The sequence below is a fragment of the Cygnus olor genome, chromosome 6 (genome assembly GCF_009769625.2).
Source record: "Cygnus olor isolate bCygOlo1 chromosome 6, bCygOlo1.pri.v2, whole genome shotgun sequence".
NCBI lineage: Eukaryota > Metazoa > Chordata > Aves > Anseriformes > Anatidae > Cygnus > Cygnus olor.
In genome coordinates this window covers 36,140,537-36,163,460 of record NC_049174.1, presented here as the reverse complement: position 1 = coordinate 36,163,460, position 22,924 = coordinate 36,140,537, and the positions used below count along the sequence as shown (strand labels likewise).

Below are 22,924 nucleotides of genomic sequence, written 5' to 3'. Positions count from 1 at the left end.
ACACTCCCTGACACCATTTTCGGGGGAGGATGTGAGCGCTACTCCTTCCTTCCATTCCCACATTATTTCTTACTTTGCTTGACCCCTCTTTTTAACTGTTATCTGGTACAGCTGGTGGAGTACAGCTGCTAAAGACGCTTTTCCGTAGCCACTTTGCCCGGTTTTTCAGTACTACTACTTTCACAATTTGTGTCCCTCAAGAGACATTATAAATCATATTAACTTTGAACTCTGGCCCAGCCTTGGTAAGAACACAAACCTACCCTCACATTTAGACATCATGACTTTTACAAAGTATTTCAGTCGCAGCCGTACTTCCCATGGCAGGCACAGCTTCTCCTGAAATGGTGAGGTTGAGAAGCCAGGGCTGTGTCAATAGTTGCTGCAAGGCGATGCTGTGAGGGATGGGGAAATCAGACTTACACCCCAAACAACCTGTGCCTGATTTTAACCTATGACTTAACATTTCTCTCTAATCCTGTGTCATCAGTAGGAATTCTGTGGGTAGCCCTACTGCTGTTATGCTTGTCATATCGTTTTGCTTTATCATCCCCTTTAGCAATGTGGTGTTTTCCTTTTCCAACATTGTATGTGTGCTATTATGGTAAACTGGGAAGACATTTTCTTTGACCATTCATGACTTGATTCTGTGCCTGCCTACTTTGAGGAATTTTTAAAACATTTAATTTCATTTCTTTCTCCATTCCATTTTCAGACCATTTCTAGAACATTTCCAGAAAGAATGATCAGTTGTAACTCCCTATCTGACCAAGTTCTGCTCTCAGATTGCAAAGGTGCTGTTGGAGCAGGTCTATACCACTCAGTTGTATTTCTACTAGATTCTCACCCAAAGATTTGTCATGGTCCTAAATGTAAAGGCTGAAGCTATTTTCTTCTAGTTCATTTAATGCACTATTATCAGGAGTCTTCTCTGAAGTTGCAAAGTTTCTTCCCTGATGCCATGCCGCTATGAACACTTTTTGTCATTATAAAGGAACATTTTTGTAAAACTGCAAAGTAATGGTCCATGTTAAGGTACGTTTCATGGCTAGTTTTACCTGCCAGAATGTCAGGACCCATAAAGAGGAGAAATTTCCAAAATGAAGAGTCTGATGTCAGGAGAACTGGGGCAGCGTGGTTGGAGGACGCTGGTGCTGGAGAGCCCTAAGGGAGGTAACAGTCCCTTGAGAGGACTAAAAGGTATAAATGAATACAGCTTAAACTTACCAGGGACCCAAGCTGCTCAAAGCATTCAGGATGCATAAAAGTGTATTCAGGATCCAACTCCATAAAGTTAGGGTCTACTCTGAATATCACAGCTGTAACCAAAAGCTGCACTTACTGTGTTTTCAGATTTTCCATAGCACACCATACATTATCACAGTGAACACCATTTGCTGTTATTCCTTCCACAGGGTAAATGTACTTTCCTTTAGCCACGTCTTCAAGGACCCATGTAATGAGGGCCAAGGAACAACTGCTACCACCAAGACTGCTTATCATGCCTGCTTCTCTGCTGGTTCAGACCCAACAAGCCAGCACACATAGACGTGTGGCATTACTCTTGAGGAAGGCAGCAACTTTTAGATGGTAAGTAGGTATAAGGAGAGAAGACGATGGCACAGAACTGGAGGTGATGACGTTCAGCATCCCCTTCTCTTGCTCTCGAAGGCTCTTCTTTTCTCTCCCTTCCTGGCCTTCTCTTTCCACTTTCCCCCCTCATCTCTTCCAGTTTTGCACTTCTGAAATTGTGTAACTGGGGCATTATAGGCTGTTTCTCCTCCTGTTATTACTTTCCCTGAGTGGAAGCTTCACTCACAAGCCTGATGAAACATTTTTTCCCCTCAAACCCAGAGTGCCAATTCTCACTTTGTCAAGAGCTCCAGATAACCTCCATGAGTAGTTCCTCTCCCCCTGCCTCCCGCAAATGCTCCAGGTTACAGAGATCTTGTCACAGCCACTAAACAGCTCCTTCTCTCTCTCTTTTTTCTCCTCCTGTCTGCCTGAACCATGTTATTTCTTGGATATCTCCATTTCTCTTTGTCTTCTCTTTCACGGTTCTTCTCCCTTGTGGTTTTCTCCATGAGCTTCTCCTGTGCTAACCTACATGTGTACTAACAAGTTGGCTCGCTTCTCACTTCTGCCCTTTCTTTCCAGTACGAAAATATTTTCTTAATCACAGATCAAATTTAAATTACACAAATACACTCTATTTTCTGTGCTCCAAAAGTAAAAGAGGAGCAAACTGAAACCCATTTATTTTTCCGTTTGCAGTTTTTTGGTTCTGCACTCTGTCAACCAGCAGTCAGTGTAAACCCAACAGGGAGGTACTGGAGCCTCAGTGATTAATCTGGCTATCATTTACAGATGTAAACATTTTTTATTGTTTTTTTTTTTTTTTTTTTTTCCAAATTGGAGCGAGACACACTGCTTCCCAGATGACATTTCCACACAGAATCCAGTGACTTCTCCCATGCACACTAATGCTCTGAGCACCCTTGTCCCATGGCAGGTAAGAGCCCAGAAAAATCTTTTAGCCTCACTAGTACTTGTGCAATCAAGGACAAGCCTCAGTTTGGACATACGGCTGTCTAATAAATGCTATTTGCGAGCACTGGTTTCAAAGCACTGTGCTGGACCTACCGTGTACAGCAAAGTTCTTGCAGAAAGTTCTCACTGAGCAGATTACTACAGATTCAGATCCAACAATTTATTGTGTAAGCATTAAACCATTCATACGACAAACACCTGTGCAAGCCAGTTGGCCTAGTCAATTCTTGTTTAACATTTAATTATGAATATAATTAGCATGAGTTAAGAGACAGGCCAGGCATCCGCAATAAAATTTCCACTATGCTAAAAAAATTATAACTATAATAAGAAAAAAGACTAAATTGCAGAGAGTGTGTCCCTGCTGTGCAAACTTTGCATGACAGCAACATTCAAATACAAATTCTTTTAAAACTTGTTCATTTTCTTTGATGAGGATTTTAAAGCCTCCACCATATTTATAAGACCAAATCACACAGGTTTTCTGTTCCTTTAATTTTAAGGCAATTTTCATCACTGATGTATCCCTTTCAGTGAGGTTCTCCTCTTTTTCTCGAAAGGTAAATTAATTGATTGTGTCACTGGAACACCGTCTTAAGTAAAGCACATCTAAGAGTTTTATGAAGTGCTCTTTGTAGTACAACAGAATTATGTGCCAGCAGAAGAAAAGAATTAGTAAATATTACAACATATATCTTAGATTCTTATGTTTAAAAAAAATCAGCAAAGTCAACCTAGAGTCAGGTTCCCTATGGACAGGTGTTATCTCAGCATTTTTCACAGAGCAAAGCCCAGCAGAGGAGCTAAACCACCATATGTAGTTTTTCTGTTCATTTTCCTTCAAATAACTTGTTTAGAAATTTCTATGTGGGAAAAAAAAAAAAAAAAAGGAAATGTTCTGTCCGAGTATTTTCTACCCATGCCCTTTATTTCTGAACATGTTGGGCTATTTTCCACCTCAAACGACAAATCTATTCATAGATATGCCCTCCAATTTTTTATTCTAAAGCGGTTGCTTCCAGACCTGGAAAGATCTATTTAAAAATGCTGCTGAGTAGAAACAGTTTGCAACTGCGAAGGGAAGGTCACCAAAGGAGAACCAGGAGGTTACTGGGGCATCTTGTTCCTTGACACCTCTTGGGAACAAAAGGCCTGGAGTGAACCTCTCTTGTTACCAGCCTGCTGCTATTACAAATACGTCAGCCTCCATTTGCATCTTCAGCACAGGTGTGCTTTCTTTCTGCCTCCAGTCTGAGTGGAGACCACACTAGAGCATGGTGGCTTCAATGGGTGGGAACAAGTTTAAATGTACTTGCAGGCAGTTTATACACCCTCTTGTGGAATATTTATATATTTCCATGGATGGATATACCTGAGACTATGCCATCCATAAAATAATTCTTTTCTTTTTTTTTTTTAAAAAAAGAAATCTGAGTTGTGCCCCAACTTTTGAATACTTCTTTTTTCTACACTTTTGTTGTTGTTGTTGTTGTTATTCTGTTCATGTTTAGTTACTAGACCTCTACTGTCTTCTGATTTGACCCAAAAGGTATTAATATGATTTATCATGTAAGATGTATTGTGGTGACCTTGGGTTTGTTTACTAATCACCATGTTCACATGAAATTGAGGCTTTCTGGTGCCATGCCAAGCCCCAAAACTTCCTTGAACAAGTAAAAGAAGGCTAGGAAAACAATTTCAATAGGAGGCTCGCCAACTGCGAAGCTGAAGGCAGTTTGATTAGGACTCGAAGCCCACAGATTGAGATTATGACAGAAATTTGCATAATGCCAGAGACTGATAAGATTTGGTTTCTCAGGAACCTATTACGTGATGATGTTAAGAGACTGTCATGGATTTCTTACAGTGCAATATGCTGACTTGTCTTTCCAAGACGAGTTGGCCTTGAGCCTTGTTCTTTGTAAGCCTCGAGTGAGGTTTCTTTAGATGGCTTTTGAAAATTTCTTTAGACATCTTCTGTAACTTTCCACCAAGATGATACAAGGATGTTATGACTGTCAGAATAAATGAATGTATTTACTTCCTTTCTGTTTCCCAGCTCCTATTTTCATAACACTGCATAGTGGTTCAGAGCAGGTCCTGGCTACACCACGTTTTCAACCAATGTGGCGCTGTTCCTTGATCATGATTATGTATCGATGACTGGATTTGTTTATTGCCTCCTGACACAACTTTTTGCCTGATTTGGATGGAGGCTGCCTCTGCAAACTCCTCAGCAGTTGCATTATTCAGTGCAAATTTCGTGATGGCCTGCTGCAGACCGAAGCGTGATCGTTGCCTGCATAGACATGAGTTTCTGCAGCACATTGCCTCGGGCTGCACACGCAGCAGGTCTGGGGGGGGGTGGGTCTGAAGCCACAGCAGAGCCCAGGCTCAGAGCAAACCCTTCTCCTGATGCCAGCCACCCTGGAGATGAAGACAACTGACTGACATGGAGGGGTTTGATGTCTCCTTATAGCAGTGATAGCTTTTGTGGGTTAAAAAAGCAGCCTACTGTTCTAATGAAAGAAGCATTTATTGCTTTTATCGCTTTTCTTAATATGACTTAATATGACCATGACTTTGTGGACTGGGCAGGACCAGTGAAGACCAGTATCTCATACCAGCAAAACTGTAATAAATTTAATATCTAACATCTTTCAATAACCCAAAGAGTTATAAAACTCTGCCATATGTAAGATACTAAATAACCATTTTCCTCAGTCTCTGTATAATAGGGTAGCACAAAACATTATAAGATTGATAGGAATGACATTGTGAATTCTGCTTAGCATACACCACGAGACCTTAATTGATATATCAAAAGGATATGTGTGAAATCAGTTGAAAAAAGTGTTAATAATCTAGCAGAATAACCAAAATAAATAAATAAATAAATCCAGATCTTGAAAAAATAAAAAGTGTTTCTAATGTGGGCCTTTGGTAGTTTCTAGGCATTTAAATTAATCCCCATTATAATTCTGAAAACCTTATTATCTCCCATCTAACTCTGAAGGTGCTGCAGTTGTGGCCCTGGAAGGCCCTTAGGTGCCTACAGCTCTACTGCTCCCCATGTAGAGAAATGTTTAGTTTTCTGCTAGGCCCAAAAAGCTTGAGCTCCAAAGATGGGGGTTTCTTTGCCTAAGTGTCTGGGGAGGGCTGGTTCTGTGAATGAGATTTTGCAACCTTTCATTTTTAGTAATCTCACTGCTATGTTCATCTGCCTTAGCTAGGAAGCTCACAGGAGTAACAGATACCTTCATTCAGAAAACTGTCTGTGGAAGCATCATTTTGGTAAAAAGACTTCTATTTAGAGTATACACATATATATCTACACTTGTGTGCATGTGTGTTTTAAACAATAAATCACCTATGTATCTACAATACTTACATGACACCTATTAAATTTATATTATAGATAAGGAATTGAAATAAAGGTGTAATTAATAGACCTCACTGAAAAAAAAACTTTCCAATGTAGTAATGTTTCCAACCTGTTTCCAGACAAAATCAAAGGTCTGAATTCAGGCCTTTCAAACCAGAGACAGATGTTGCAGCTTTGGGAACCTGGTGGAATTTTCCTTTATGGAATATCAGTTTGGATTATTATTTTTTTTAACTGCAGTTGGACAGATGAACTGTCTATACAGCTTTCTCCAGCTGAACAGATCTGGAATGACTAGTCAGCACTTGAATATTTCCCATGTTGAATTTTCCCATTTATTTTATACTGTGCATATCAGTCATAATTGCAGAGGACACCATAGTGTCTACCACAGTAGATAATTTTTTTTTTCATGCCTTCTGCCTGAGACCTCTCAACAAAACTTGTTCAATTAAATTAAACATTTATAAGCAGCTAACACATTTACCTGCTAATATTTTTAACAGTTTTGGGGGTATTTTTTTTTTTATTTCAGTGGCTGAAGTTCTCACAGAAGTTTGCATGGCCATACAGATTGAATTCTGCAAATAAGGTGATTAAGTGTTTCAGTTATTGGCACTTCTACCACCTTACATGAAGCACAATTTTACTTGCAGACAATCTCTTGAACCACGTCTGTTGATCTTGCAGAAAATCAATAGAACTATTTGCGGTGCTAAGTAATTTAAGTGTGGCTGAACCTGACTTCATAGCAGCATTTGGGCACACTTTAGAAGTGCATATTTCATCCAAAATACCACAAAATGACTTGTCAGTAATATATTAGACAAAGTCCTTGAAAAACCTGCTTTCCAAATCCTAAGAAACAAAATTAGTATTAGGTCAGAGGTCTTGTGGCCTTCCATTTATCATTTATAAATTCTCTGATATAAGCTATATGGACAGTAATTATCCTGCTTCAGCCTGGCAAGCAGAATTCTGAGATTCTGTAATGCCCTGAATTATCTCCTAATATTCTGGCCATATCTAAATTGTTCTAATATTATGGCCATATCTAAATTTATTTGTAGGGGAAATTGAAGGTAGAGAGCAAGCACTTTGCCTAATACACAGGACTGTAATATTTTATTCCTATGCACATAATAGTGGTGTTAATTAAAATGGCATCATCCAGGAAAAGTAATATTAAGCTTGCCATGGAATTTTTCACATAATCTTTAAAATAGCATCAGCATAAGAAGACCATGGCACCTCTTGGGTACTTGTTCCTCCTGAAACTTCTAGCTAAATGACTAAATCCCCAAGAATTATGGGTTTTACTGTTACTACCCACTACAGGTTTTTACACAACTTCATCTTACTTACCAAGTGTATGGCTCTGTCTGAGTGGTGGTCAGTGCTGGACCAAGGATATAATCATCAAGGCAGTGTGGGAATGTGTCCTAATTATTACCTTTTTCCTAGCAGTCTTCAGGTCGGTTTATTTCTGGTGATATTAAGTGCTCATTCGAGCTGTACTGCACATCCCATGCAATGCATGCTAATAATACTGATTTTGGAAGAATGGACAGAAAAGACAGAGACACAATAGCCTCTTTTTTACAACATCCTGAAGCAGAAATTTTCTAGTAGTGCAGCACAGACCAATTTTCTAGCAGCTCAGGAAGAGCAATTAACACAAACTAGCCGAAGAATCAGCTGCTATGGAAATGATATTGAAGACGAGATTTTTTATTTTGCCTCGGGACTATTAACATGTAGAAGAGGTCCAAAAACACTGGAAGTGCCTAATTGTTGTTTATAGATGTTATTTAAGTAGAGATGGTAAGAATATGGATTTGTAGATACTACGGGAGTAAAGGCCAGATAAGGAGAAGATTGATTGGAAATCGTAGATTACATTAGACAGTTGGATTAGGTAGAGATCACCCTGATGTGCCGTAAAGAAAGCAACAAGAATTAGGGATTTGAAACAGTGCAAAGAATGTCTTAGAGTACTAGCATTTTCTTCCTAGGAATAAACTGTCTTAAAATCCTTCTATAAATGACTGCTCATTAGTCTATCAATGTGTATAATGGCTCTCAAAATCATAATAAGAATTAATAATAGTTCAAATAGCAGAAAGGGACATTAATTTCTCACTCATGAATATTAACGCTTTAGGGGAGAGTCTCTTCCCGACATGCTTTCAAACTCTATTTCACAAGTCTCTAATCGGTTACCTGTTATTTTTACTGTCAAAAGACTCCCCACTGGGCCACCAAAAGATTTCATATCACCCCAACTTGGATGGTAGCACGAGGGTGAGAACAGAAGATAGCGTGAAGGATGAGATCATGGTGTCGTGATAATGTTCTTCAGAATACAGCAGTGTTGGCTGAGCCAAGGCGCACTCCGAAGGGCAACAAGAAGTAGTGATAAGGGGGGGCGAAGACTATATTTAGGTCCAGAAAACCAGTCTGATGGTGGATTACCAGGACAAGAAAGTGAGAAACACAGAGGATACATATTAAATGCTTGACTGCAGAATAACGTGAATAAGAAGAGATGGAAACAGCAATTCAGTCTGTGCCCCATGAACTGACCGCATCCGCTAAGGGCACCAGGTCTCCTTCTTTCTGAGAAGAGGTAGCTGGTGGATGGGAACCACCTGAAGGCCACGTTCAAATGCAGGTGCTTCAAAAAAGCATCTTAACCTAATGCATCGCAGAAACCGAAGCTGGACAATAAGAAAATCGTTATTTTTTTGCCCCTCTTAGCACTGTAGACACTGTGCAATAGGAACTTAGGCCAGAGGGAGAACCTTCTCCATCTAGTTTCTGTGTGCTTTGAAAGGAGAAGTGAGCTGCCAAGAGAAAACTTCCAGGTAATGTGTTTCTTTACGTTGTGTATTTAACTGCGCTGCATCTCTAAATAAGTGAGAAGGGAAAGATCTTGTGAGATGTATTTAACCTCATTATATCTGATGCTGGGTCTTGAAAAGCTTTAGTTGAACTAAAGACTCTTATGAATATAAAATCAAAGTGAGCCGTACATTAAGGGCTTCATATTCTCTGACAGCTGCGCATGTGCACACACAGCTCTCATTAACAGTAATGGCAAATATGCATGCCCATCATTCAGAAAACAGATCTCTAAGTACTTTATTGTTTCTTTTTTCTTTTTTTTTTCCTGGCAATTTTTTTCTATTGGACCTTTAATTAAGCTCCTACTTGGCCCTTTCCCTTTAAGCTATCTCCTCCCCCCTCCTCCCCCCCTCCCCATTTTCAAGGGGAGTAAAACCCAAATCACTCTGTTTTTGAGGCAAGTTTTTCCAAGCTGCTACAGTTTTACAAAATGCACCTGCAAATATTAAATACAGAGAGGATTTGCAGTCTATAAACCAGAGACATGTAACAGAATAAGTGCCGTGGACTTTGAAAATACTTCTGCTGCCTGCTGACTTAAAAAAAAAATAATAAATAAAGCAAAGGTAGATATGAAAAGTAGAACACGAACGTTTTTGCATTCTTTTTGTGATCGCTGTAAGGCAAGAGTCTGCAACCTTGTGGAACAAAACACATGCATTTCATTCTGATTAACATAACGACAGCCCCTTCTAACATAATTCACAATTATTAGTCTCTCCTTGTGTTTGGGGATATATAGATTATCATCCGAGCGTATTTTGAGCACATACACATTTTAATTCCTTTCCTAAACCATTTTAGGCACTGAGGTAATATTGCATATATAAAATTTATAGTTCAATAGTTTGATATTTTTTTCCTCTAGTTAAATAACTAAATGCTGTAGGAGGTAAAATGCAATCAAAAACAATAAAAAGACAGGATCATGGATAATGGAAGGTAAGTCACATTTGAGATGCCTCTGTTCTTCCATTTTAAAGTTTATTATTATTTTTATATAACAGGCTATTTCACTAGCTTCTACTGTATCTGATGTACTTACTTATCGCCTCCACAAACTGTTCAAAGAAGCAGTATGGGAACAGCGGCTCAGGCAGCTCTCTGAAAAACATCTTGAGTGCTCCGGTGACAACGTGGATGTCCTCCCACTGGCTGTCGTCCAAATTCAGCTTCTCTTCTGGGAAAACACGAGGAGAAATGGAACAACTGGTTTTAATGAAACAATTACAAGACACTAATTATTATGTTAATGTTTGCCTACTATCATCAGCAACCGTTAACAGCCTTCTGCACCTAGAGGTTTGGTGCTGTGCATGTTTTTTTTCCCCCCCTTTTTTTTTTTTTTTGTAGGAAGAGAACATTTTCAATGGAATACCATCTGTAGGAATGCAGCTAACAAAAAACAAGAGACACAAAGAAACAGTACCATTGACACAGTATGTCAGATACATTTATTCCCATAATGCATCAGTATGAAAATTAGCATCACAGCTCAACATGATTCAAAGCTATTTGGTTTTGAGGCCGAGGGGCTAAGAGTTGCCAATGATGGCCGGCTCAAGGGACCGGCCTAAAGGCCTTGCTGAGCCAACAGGAGACATATGCTAAACATGGCAATAGAAAATGAGTTATTGCTTTACATGTGTTAGCCTTGCTATGTACAAGGGAATAATGGGTAACGCTTTTCTCCTTTTTTTGCCTGAATGTAGTGTCAGCAAGGAATAGAGTACTGTGAGAGAAAGGATATTAATTTCTTCTTACTGCTTCAAAAATATTTTGTTTGGTTTTCATCTCCGGGAGGAAGATTTGCCCAGCAACAATATTAGACAGACCCCTGTTGGCCTACCTAGGCTATGCAAAGCTGTCAAAAATGATAACACACTAAAGACAAACCACAAGTGCTTACAAAACTGTTTTACAAACAAAAAATATAATGTTTTCTTTTGAAGCTTGACTGAGCTAAGGAATTTAAATATAAAAGAAACTAAATGCTAAAACAGAGTTTCTAACAAAAAATAAAACAAGATTGGATGATTATTCTATTTTTCTCCTTTTTTATTCTAGAAGTGTGATACTATTAGAACAGAATAAACAATGAGATCATAATCCATATAAAACTCTCAGAAAGTGTAAATCCTTATTAGACCAAATTAAAATGACACACACTTTCTTCGAGTTCTGCTGCTCCAAAAATGGAATTCGCTTTTATACATGTGCTGTGACTCTCATTTTTAGAAAATTTCTGTCTGAATGTAAATCAAGGGCCAACCATGAAAACTACTGTACAAATTTAATTTGAAGCAACATAATCCTGAAATGTTTTACTAAATGTCACTGAATTTTCATGTTTAGCAATTCAGTTGGCTTCAAGAGCAGCCTCTTTAGTGAACTGTTGTTAAACAAAATGGTAAAATTATTGGAGACACATGGACACCCACAACTCCAGATCCCTGGTACTTCAATGCAATAGTTTTCTCACTATAGAGTTTACTTTTGGTCAGGAAAATATTATTTGGAATGGAGACATCTTTCAACTTTTATGTAATAAATATTATTGAATGCTTTTTAAATTTCTGGATTTGGGAAACGTATACAAATAAAGGAATGGACCCAATTCCTTAACTTGGAGTAACGTGAGACAAAGCTGGAACAAAGACACACTTGTGCATTTTATTTAGTTGTCTTGCATGCTTTTTTTTTTTTTTTTTCCCATTGCATTACCTCAATCATAAAAGTAATGATTTGATCTCAAATGAGTTAGCAGAGGGGATCTTCTTTAGACTCTGAGATCATATTTGATTGATCGTATTTCAACAATTAGCCTTTTATTTTGCCACACACTATTGAACTAGATCGACAGCAACTTAGCAGGCCAGCTTTAAACAGTCAACTGTTAACAATAGCATCAAAAAGAGAGACCTGATGGGGTTTACTGTCACTTTAAAGAACAGGGTGGGTTTTCACATTGTTGAAATCTGTCAGATATTTTGAAATGTCCCTCTCACTATGGTGCCACACCCCCTGCGTGCCCTTATAATAAAATTGGTTTTACTCCTGATTAAATCATTTTCTCCCTACCCACTACCATACTTCTCATAATGGACCTGTGTGCTCTACAGCTGGTGTTCTTCCCATGGTACCAATTCTTACTTTATCTTTTAAGCACTTTGCTGCTAAGATCTCATGCAGAGTGCTTATGTTTTGTTAAGAGCTTCATTCTTAGAGAAATAGCTTAACACATGTTCTAAAAATGTTGTACAACTTATTGCTTAAAACACATTTAGAAAATGTATAAGTACTGTAGCTTTGGCACAGAACTTTAAGTAGAAACCTTAAAAAAAAAAAAAAACACAACTTGTTTTTGCCATGCATTTGTCTTAAATGTCTAAAGTGGAATGCTTGACTTCTAAGGCTTTGCAAAGACTTATCTTACCAGATTTTTGCACCATTTCCAGCTCTTCAAGGAAACGTGTTAGGAATGTATCATCGTGAAAGCAAAGGGTGTCAATTTTCCCTCTAGCTATAAGAGAGTTTTTAAAAATGTTTGCTAGGAGGAACAAATGCCAAGTCAAAAAAAAAAAAAAAAAAAAAAAAGGAAAAGAAAATAGAAGTCCATTCAGTGTAAGACTCTCGTTTGGTTCCCACTGGTTGGAATTGTTCACATACCAAGGCAATAGGGCCATAAGCAAACACACACATGCATTTTGGGCTAGGTTTAAGGGGAGGACCTGACTTTTTGGCATTACTCAGACATATTTCTTATTGGGGTGTTTTGCTTACACAAAGATTAAGTCTCAAATCTGATATTTAAACTTGACAGTCAAGGACTGCTTTCAGTCAGGAGATACTGTATCTGGGAAGACGCTCAAAATCTCACAGTCCTAAAAATTTGCTTTAACTTGTCAGTAGTATTTGATTAGTTCAACCATCACTGCCAGTTGATATCATATATCTTAGATACAGACACAAATATGCCCAGAAAATCCATAAAATTTATGCTAATACTTAGGATGAAAATATAATGACCACACTAAGAAAAAAAAAAATAGTGCAGGCACCTGTCAAGGTTATTATTAAAAAAATACAAATCGATGTACAATACATTTGTGAAGGAAGCATGGGTTCTTATTCTTAGTAAATCAGTCTTTTCAGCAGTCCACGTTTTTAATGGCACTTGCAATGTCTGCAGTAGAACCAAGCAGGAGTTCACCTCTCGTTTATGCACAGCATTGTAAGGTTACCCTTGTTCAGAAAGGAAGAAGGTAATCTATGGATAGATCAGCTAAAAACAAAAAGAAAATACAAAAAACCAACCTATGCAGTACAGAAAGCTCGGTTTTGAAAGAAATTAGATATGGTTTCTCTAAACACATACCCTGCCTTGTCTGTAGACTTGTCTCTGGAAGCAAAATGCAATCATGTGAGAACACTGCTGAATTTTATTTATTTATTCCTTTTTCCTTTAAGATAATTTATGCAAGAATTGTCCCAGCCATACACTGTCGTTTGCCCATGCTGCCACTACATCCCAGGGCACCACGTTCAGAAGCCCTGGTTCACTTTGGGTATTGCATCTTCCTGCAAGTGGTCTCACGGATTACTCTGAACCATGTGGAAAGTGATTTCCTGCAAGCACAGCTAGCAGAGCCTAGTCTTCTATGGAGGCTGTGCCCCGCGAAAGCTTTTTGGCATCTGGGGACCAGCCCCAGCCCCACAGCTCCATTAGATGAAATCCCAGAGCACCGGAGTCTCCATCCCAGGGGCCGGAGGATATCCTGGCTGGGATCTCCCCCAGAGGAAGACCTGCACAGCACTGCTTACTAATTCACACAATTCCTCTCACATCAAAGTCTCTGCAGAAGGGCTGGGTGTGCACAATGCATTCCCAGCTGACTGAAAGCTTGGGAAACTGGTCGAACTCACTCATCCCAACAAGTAGTTTACTAGTGAGAGCTCCAGAACAGAGTCCTGCTGCTGAAGATGGGAAAGAAAAGTCCTCTTGTATAGCACCAGGGAAAGACAAAGCTGTCCCGTGTCATTCCTCTTTATTGTCCAAGTTAAAGATGTCTTTTTTTTTCTTTTTTTCTTTTTTTTTTTTTAATGGACATATTCTTAAAAATATTTTTCTGCTTATCCATGCTCCTCAATAGCAAAGGAAAAAGACTCAAGCAGAACTGCTTCACTTTCATCAGTCCTCAGCACCCAACTTCATCATTAAATCCTCATGTGAGGGCTGCTCTTATGACTGAACACACAAATACTGATTTATACACTGAAAGGTGTGTGTTTGATAACTGTACCTCTACTTTACAAGCCAGAACTTCTCTTATCACTAGTTGAGACACAGCAGCCTTCAGGAATGATGGGATCTCAAAACTTTTGCAAACTGTTGTCACATAGGAGCAAACAAGCTCCTTTCAAAGCAATCGCACTCAATTTAGAGCAGCAATAGAGCACAGAGATGTCCAGAGGCACGGCAGGGATGGGCTGCTGTGGGGTGGTGAAGGCTCTTGCTCATCATATGACAAGGAGCTCACCCCTCGGCAATGCAGCACATGATGCTTCGCTTCCCCCTCCAGTAAATCCTGGCCTGACATTGCATTTTATAGGCACACTCCAAAGTGCATACATTCGCTTGAACTTGGATTAAATAGTAGAGAAGAAGCCTCAGCTCGTGCAGAACAATGCTGTCCTCATTCAGCCAGCCTTCTGCGAGCTCTCTCCCTGCTAAACAATTCTTCCTCCTCGCTCCCTTGCTAGGTCTGGGAGGTCACTGTCCTGCCTGCAGCCAGCGCGTGGTGCTTCGCTCCCAAGAGTGTTCAAACAAATCAAAGAAAATGACAGATAAGCAAATCACTAAATATGGTATGCAGTGTGCTTCTGAGCAGTTCTGGTGAATCCATCCAATGCTACCAAATTATCAAGGATATAGTCAGCAAAACAAAACTTGAATGTATGACTCCTTCTGTGGTGGTGGAAAACGGAGAGCCCTTTAAGCAGAAAATTAAACCATGATGTTACGATGCCTAAGCACTTGTTTATTATCGGAGGGCCCATTTCCATGGTGCCCAGGCGCAAATTACTGAGCAACTTAAGCTAAAAAGCAGAACATCTCTATGTGCATCCAGAGCGTTGTTTATGCCAGTTCTCTGCTATGACAGTTCGCTGACCTGGGGGCATGCTGGAACAACCAAGCACTGCTAACTTAAATCCCCATCTGCGCCAGAAAAATAAAAGATTTTTGTACTTGGGCACACTGGGTCATATTCATCCCCGCATAATTCCACAGAAGTCCACAGCGTACGAGAGGGATGAACTATCTCATTGTTTCTGTGGAAAAGGTCCCGTTCAGCGAGGGTACACCACAAAGGCATGCAGAGCAGTTCAAAGGTTTAGGAGCGTGGCCAGCCAGCGACTCAGTCACGTCAGGAAGTTTCTACACTGTTTGCAACTGCCGGCATCACACCCGACAGTGGTACTGGGAGGAGAATCCGTTTGGTGGCCAGAAACAGGTATTATCTCTACGGTACTCCTGTGCACCATTCACTGCCAGTACCTGCTACAGGGTTAGATGACAGCGTTATTAGTTCTAACTCAGGATTTTCAATCATTGTGATTTGAAGCAATAATTACTGTAATAGGATTATAATTACAAGTACTTTTAAAATTCATTAAGTTTAACTGAATCAACTATTCCGTATGGGAAAAAGATTGATTTTAAATATAGAATATTTCCTCTCTAAATGCAGCTGAAAGCTCCCTAAGAATAAATAGACCACCTGTCTGCAATTCCACAACCTCGGTGAGCTGCTTGGAGGTGACTCACTAACCCAGAGAGTGCGCAGGTGAACGCAGCCTGAGCGACCGAACCCTGCAGGGCCAAATTCATCCTTCCTTTGGGTCACAGACCTACTGGGGCACCTCCGTGGGTTTAAAGGAAGGCACCTGGGAAGGCACGGAGGAGTTCCCACCCTGCTCCCACCCTCCCACGGTGTGGGGGCTTCTCAGCTTCAGAGCACCGATGTTGCCCAAGTGCGAGGATGGAGCTTGGCAGACTTTGTGCAACTCACAGAAATTAAATAGCTATGTGGAGTGAAAATTACATATGTCTTCCAGTGGTAAGATTCTGTCCTCTAATCAACTCTACTTGGTTAGTGCATGGTAACTTCATTTGTTGTTTCCTAGCGGTCAAAGTGCACTTTATTTTGTTTTTCTTTCTGTTTGCTCTTCCCTCTTTCTCTATTATCCTCAACCAGACTACCATCTTTCTCATTCCTCTGCATCAGCTAATGGATTTTATTCCATTTTCTAGTTGGACGCTAGCATTTCTGTTTCATACATGCTAGACTGCAAAACACTAACATCAAATATTTTCTTAGATAAGGAACCTACTTTTCATAATACATTTTACTACTCAAAGGCAAAAGTCCATTCTGAGTTCTGCTTTCCACTTCTTCACTTGCACACATATATTAGTCAAGGTAAATATCTCTATACCACCCCCAAATCTGTTATTAACAGCAACTGCTCTCCAGTAAGCTCCTCTGCAATCTAGAGGTTTTTTTTTTCCTTTTTTTTTTTTCTTCCCATTTACACTCAGGTCTTTTATCAGAACTGTGTGTATCAGCATCCAGAAATCTGCATTTTAAGATGTAATACAAAGAGGAATTGGACAATGATTCTCTGTCCCATTTTCATACTTCAAAAATATGTTCATATTCCTATCTTTTTAATTGTACTACCATCTCAGAGTGCTTTAGGATTCTGACATACAGCTCTTCTGTTCTTCCCCTTCTTGGTTTCTAACACTGCCTCTATTTCCATTCTTGTCAAAAGCCTTTTCATAGTCCAAAAATCTGTACACATTGTTTTGTAATATTTGGCAGACTTATCTGAAACCTAATTCACTGCCTTCTTGTGATTCATGGGTCATAAATTATTTTATATGTAATGTACCCCAAAGGGTAAAAAATTCTTTGTATTAAATTTCAACCAAACAGTTTAAAGGAAGAAAAGAAAAAGAAGTGTTTTTGAGACACTGAAAAGATCTGACGTTAATATATGGTTTAGTGTGTTGTCTCCCACAAATGGTATCTCAGTATCTTTTAGTAAATACGAGATTTAACATGCTGCGAGTGAAAACACTTCTGCTGTAACGTGGGCTTACTATGGACAACTTTAAAGGAAACAAGAAATACAAAATGTGTAACACTGGATGAGACTACTGATCCATTAAATCAGCCCTGTCTCCAGTGACTGTTACAATGAAGGGTCTGTACAAAAACAGTTCAAAAAACAAGCATACCACCCAACCCTTGCTTTCTGCACATAGCCAAATATATTATTGGGACTGACCCCAATAACAATAAGCTGGTGCCTTATTTCAGTGAGTTTCAACAATCAAAGGAAAAAAATTAACAAAACAATAAAGATCATTATGACTTCCTTTATGTAAATGACTTCCAAATGTAAATAGATCAAAGCTTGAGCTAAAGTCAAGCAATTCCCCTAGTCCACTTGCAATGCTAAAAAAGAAACTTATACATATATATTTGTTTGCAGTTATAAGGATTATCGATGAATTATTAGTTAATTGTTTTCTTAGAAAAATGGAAGTACAAACTTGATTCTCAAAATGCCCATATATTTCTTACATCAGTAATCACACTCATTTCAATGGGACTGTTTACAAGAGTAAAGGTTACTTGTACATATAAACAGCTGTTCTGAAACACCGGTTCATAGTAGGTCCAGAGAACAAGTTCTGGATTATAATAATAATAATTTATTTTTTTTTTAATGAAAGGGCTCTTTGACATAAGCCAGTTGAAAGAAGTATTCTTACAAGCAATCAGGTATATAGAAGCTCTGTAAATGTCAAGGACAAAACATTTTATTTGTATAGAATTTATCTTTTGGTTCACTAAAGTCAAACACTTCTGTTCATCAGAACTTTTATAAAGGACTGTTTCATAATATGAATCCATTTGGATTATCTGACCAGAGATAAGACTTCAATGGACTTACTATATCATTCACCACTGTACCAGTGCCACAAAAGGGAATTACAATTAATTGGATTATGTTGGTCTCCACCCGCTGATTGTAGAAGAGAAAGTCTGAAACTGTAACTATTTCAAACGGACCATATCTCCCATCAACCATGGGATTTGGGCTTTAATTTACCAATAAAGCTTAATTTCTTCTCTATATTCTCTTCTGGTTAGGAAGAGGTCATTTAGACACTTTATTCAAGTTATTCAAAAAGAAAGGAGAGTTTTGTTAAGTACTTTCAAACTAGCACTTTAGTACTCGCACCTTGCCTTTTAAACATTGCTTATTTTCTTGATTAAGATGATTTGTCTTGAAAAACATAAGCCAGAGAACCCAGGCTTGTGCTTGGGTCATAAGAATAATTTATGCTCCATATTCCTTGGTTTAATTCATGAAATTTTGGCTGAAAGTGTTACCTAAATGACAATTAGCTATCAACTACATGATGTGTGACACCATACAGGACAGAGGATATCACTGTCATTTCATGTAGGCTGCTGCAGAGAGGTAAGGCAGTAAGAGCTTTCAGTAGTTAGACTTAGGTTTGTCTGTATGGAAAAGTTACACTAGGTATGAAATATAAACTTGATACACCCAAATGATGCATTAACTTGCAAATGGTCAAATTCTACAATACAGGCAACTTCATCTCTTTTAGTTAATGAGTTACATGCTAAACAGCAATACTATTCTTATTCTAGATGTCCATATTAGATATACATATGATAATAAATTTATTTAACTGGTAAATGCTAAAGATTTCCAGTACCAAATACAGCTTAAGACTGTAAGGAAAATCAACCCAAACCAAACCATCAAAACAACGCCGGTCTATGATCAGGACCATGAAATATATTTATGGAGAGAAATGCAAGTATCACACTTGTGGGTATCTGGGGCTTCCTGGGCTATAGGACATGGTGGCTTGGCGCTGCAGGTACCACACTGCTGCCTACACTGTGATGGCTCTAAGAGCTGCTTGGATTTTTCCTCACTGTGCTAACTGGAAGGTTATCTCAGTGCCTAATTCCTTCTAGCTACCAGCCTAAAATATTCAACTTTATATACTTTTTTTAATAATTATTAATATCAGTAATGCTTGCTTTGATTTTTTTTTTTTTGTTAAACTTTTCCAGTCAGTCAAAGAAATAAAAAAAATCCTCAGTCAACTTACTTCAAAACCATGTTGCTTAATTCCCATTTGCATTACTTTTTGCTAATATCTGAAGCTGTAATTCCATTCCCTGGATATTAGCAGGACTAGCTATGCTGTTAAAGATAGGAATGCTTCTAAGTGCTTACTGAATCAGGGCAATATGAGATGATAATTGTATGTGTTTAAAACAAAACTTTAAACAGGAGGGGATATATAAGTTGGTAAAACAAATATATCTTCAAGTGCACTGAAGGACTTTCAAATGTTAACGAAATGTCCCTTGATAATAATAGTGCTAATAATAACATGAATTTTCATATATTTTTAATGCATTTTGAGAATCACCCTGAATGGGGATGGTTCTCAGGAGTGCACTTTTTTGGTACAAATCCATCAATGTCTCCAGAGCTATGTCCCCTCTGCAGCCGTGCCATCTGAGGATCTGATGCTAAAATGTGTCCTGATCCAGGCTAGGTCAGGCTGTGCATTTCGGCTTCTGCTTACAAATAGTGAAATTTTTTACAACAATGAAAACAGCTTTCGTTAGATAAATGTTACACATTTAAACATGAAAGCGCTAAGTTTATGCTCAAAGCTGCTCAAGAAACACATGTGATTGCAGCATGGGTGGAATTAAAAGCTACATACACAGACTTGGTTTAGTCTTTGGCTCCCCCAACTCTAAGGTATTCTCGCGTGGGTCTTTTAACCAAAGGTTGAAATCTCAAGGCCAGTGAGGACTTAAAAACGTAAATCCATCCCCCTTTCCATCACGCCACCTGCAATCCCATGTGCGCAGATAGAGCTTCACCCAGAAGATGCATCAGTGCCCTGGGCACATGAAGGCACTCTTGGCAACGGTTGTAATTCCCCTCCGGAGAGAAGGGGTATAATGAAACTAGTGAGTCAGTGCCACGATGCCATCCCTTTCACACATCTGCCCCCCATGGCCTCTCATGTACCCCGGAGCCATTTCTGGCATCACACCTTTTCTCTTTCTCCGCACACAGCCATGCTTCGCATTCCACTTGTGCTGTGATAGGACCTGATGCAGATTCGATGCATTACTTCTTATTTGTGCCTCTCCTTCCCTTTTGCAGGGTTTATCTTGATGTGCGTTCTCATTCTAACATTCTGATTCTTTTTATTCCGCCTAAAATTACAGGCATACCTATTTCATGAAAGAAAATGTATTCTTCCAAGCAATTTTAAACTTTAAAATGCATAGAGTTTTTCTGTCTTTCAAATTAGTCTTCTGAAAGGACTTCTAATAACATGACAACTTTAAATAATATTAAGAGATTTTCATGACTTTGAGACTTTGTGCAGGTCCCTCCCACAAGAAATATATTAAAATATTGATTAGATTAGGGCAGCATTTCAAATAAATGGAGATTTATACTTCCTTTTGGATACAGCATCTTATAAAAAGTTTCAAGGCAACACACAACAAAGCAGTTGACAAGAAAGATAGCATCTGCTTTCCTGGCTATTCAAGCTGAAGTTTTGTCATTCTAAATGCAAGCAATGTTTCCGAAGTTAACATAATTAACTCACGACAATCCTGAAAACATCATAATAGAGATACAGATGGAAATTCCAAGCTTTAAAATGTCATATAGCTGCAAGATGGAATTATCATTTTTTAACCACGCAAATATGAATACTAATTAAAACAGGTGTTTTTATTCAAACCACTGTTGCACACTGTGACATTACCCGGGAGGGTTATTTATGTATTAGTCTACGAGGAAGCATATATTGCTCAAAAAATTCGATGTGTGATAATAACAAAGTTCCCAGATAAAAGAATGACACTCTGTCCTGCTTCCTGCAACAATAAAAGACCAGTAGTTCACTTAGTTAGTAATTTCCGTGTGACTATTTGACAGATTCTACTAATTGTTAAGCTCCCACTAACCTATTGCTTTACATAATTAATTATATTCAAACGCGAACAACAAGACATGTGGGCCAGTTGCCTTTGACAATTGTTTTTCGCAAACTGATTGCTTACCAAAAATATTTTAGAACTAAACGATTATTCCTTAAGTGGAAATACACATCAAAACGTTAAAGCAGCTCTGCATTTACCATGGTATGAGAAAAAAATTTGGATTGTTTAAAATATCATTTATGCTGCATGCATAATAGCTGAAGTCTTCTAGCAGAGATCTTTCATATTAATTTAGCATTGCAATAAAATTCATAGTAACAGGGCCAGGGGTCAAGCATCATTCATCATAGTTGAAGTGACATTTGCAACCCTTCATCTAGCAGCTGCTTGAAAGGGGACAAAAGGGTATTCTTTGGAGAATGGGGGGTAGCACACAATCCTCGCTCTATCCACGGAAGGGAAAACAAGGTGCCACTATGTCAGCATGGTAATGTGCTTAAATTCGGTGATGTCTTCTTCCCTAAACCCCCACGAGTCACAAGGCACAAGGCAGCTGCATTCCTGAACTTAGTAGTTTGGGTGGAGATAAGTAATAACTAGATGTAAATGAATTACATTACTGTGGTTGTGAACATAGCTCTGTGCATGTAAATTATGATTTATATCAGGATCCTATCTTGTTTTTGAGAGTTTTTCTACTTGTTAACAAGGCAGCCCTTGTTCTCATGGCATCCTCCAGGCATAATAGTTTCTGGGAAGCCAAATAAGATCAACTTTTGAAACTGCAAGACAGCATTCCAAGACTTTGCAGCAGAACACATTGGCCCAAATTAGGACTTCTGAAGACTGTTACTAACAAATAAAATCTTTTTTTTTTTTTTATTTCTTTGTGGCATGTCTTGCCTACTATAAAACATTGAGATCAGAACGGGAAATGTGAGCAATTAAAAATGAAAATGTAATCATCTGCAAGAAAAGATAACTTTGTATTAAAATGGCTACTACTTCACCGTCCTTTGATATTACAAGTACTTTTTAAGAAATATATATTTTATGTCACAGTAATTTTTATTATGTGAAACATGTGATCTCTTTGGAATTATGCACATTTTAAAACCGCAGTCATTAAAACAGCATGCAACGCAAAAGTAGTTGGATTTTGGAGCCTTGCAATATTTGGCGATTTTCCTCAACTTCACTATTATACCTGAAATGTACTTAATTTATTCATGTCACTAATTATCCACTAGTATTTAAAGCACCATGATGATTACTAGCGTAGACTACTACTTCTTCCTAAAAAGTTTAATGCTTTTTACAAGGAGAACCAATGCTTTTTAAAGAGTCACTTAGAAGCGTATGAAAAACATTCAAGGACGTTGGTTATTACACACTGCAATTCTATGAGCCGCTATAAATCCAGCTCCCAGTCACACCACTTCTAGCAGGGGAAGTTGGCTTTACTTGGGCTGCCTGTGCACTGCAGAGGAGAAAAGTGGAAAGGCAGTGCTGCAGGTATTTCATGGTGAGGCTGTCCTATAACCAATGGCAGTGCTACGTCCTTGCATCACACAGCAGCTGGTAGCTCCAGGCTGGTTCCCAAAATGGTTCACAGACCATGTGGTTGTGTATTGTGTTATCTAGGTGATATGATGGCCATTCATCCGCCGGCAACCCATCACCAAACTAGTCAGAAAGCATTTCCACAATGGACCAGTACTACTGGTCCTAATAAAATCCATAGGAAGGTGAAAGGCTGAAAAACCAATGGACCACCGGGACCATTGTATTACTGTATCCAGTATTACTGGTCCATTGGTCTTTCAGCCTCTCACCTTCCTATGGACTTTAATTGCTGCGCAGACATTAGACATGTATGTAAAGACGTTATAGATACGAGAAAGGCAGAATGGCTGCAAAAAAGGAATAGAACAGCAGAGGCAGATGACTGGCAGATAGGGTGCCACAATCC

General features: G+C 38.7%; 1 protein-coding gene across 5 annotated transcripts in view; it reads right to left on the bottom strand.

Moving 5' to 3' along the window:
• Positions 1–22,924, bottom strand: part of ARHGAP15 (Rho GTPase activating protein 15) — a 332,536-nt gene that overhangs the window by 51,796 nt on the left and 257,816 nt on the right. For all 5 annotated transcript variants that reach the window (XM_040560622.1, XM_040560623.1, XM_040560624.1 and 2 more), the window contains one exon: positions 9,888–10,022. In XM_040560622.1, coding sequence (XP_040416556.1) covers positions 9,888–10,022 — 135 coding nt within the window. The remainder of the gene's footprint in view (positions 1–9,887; positions 10,023–22,924) is intronic.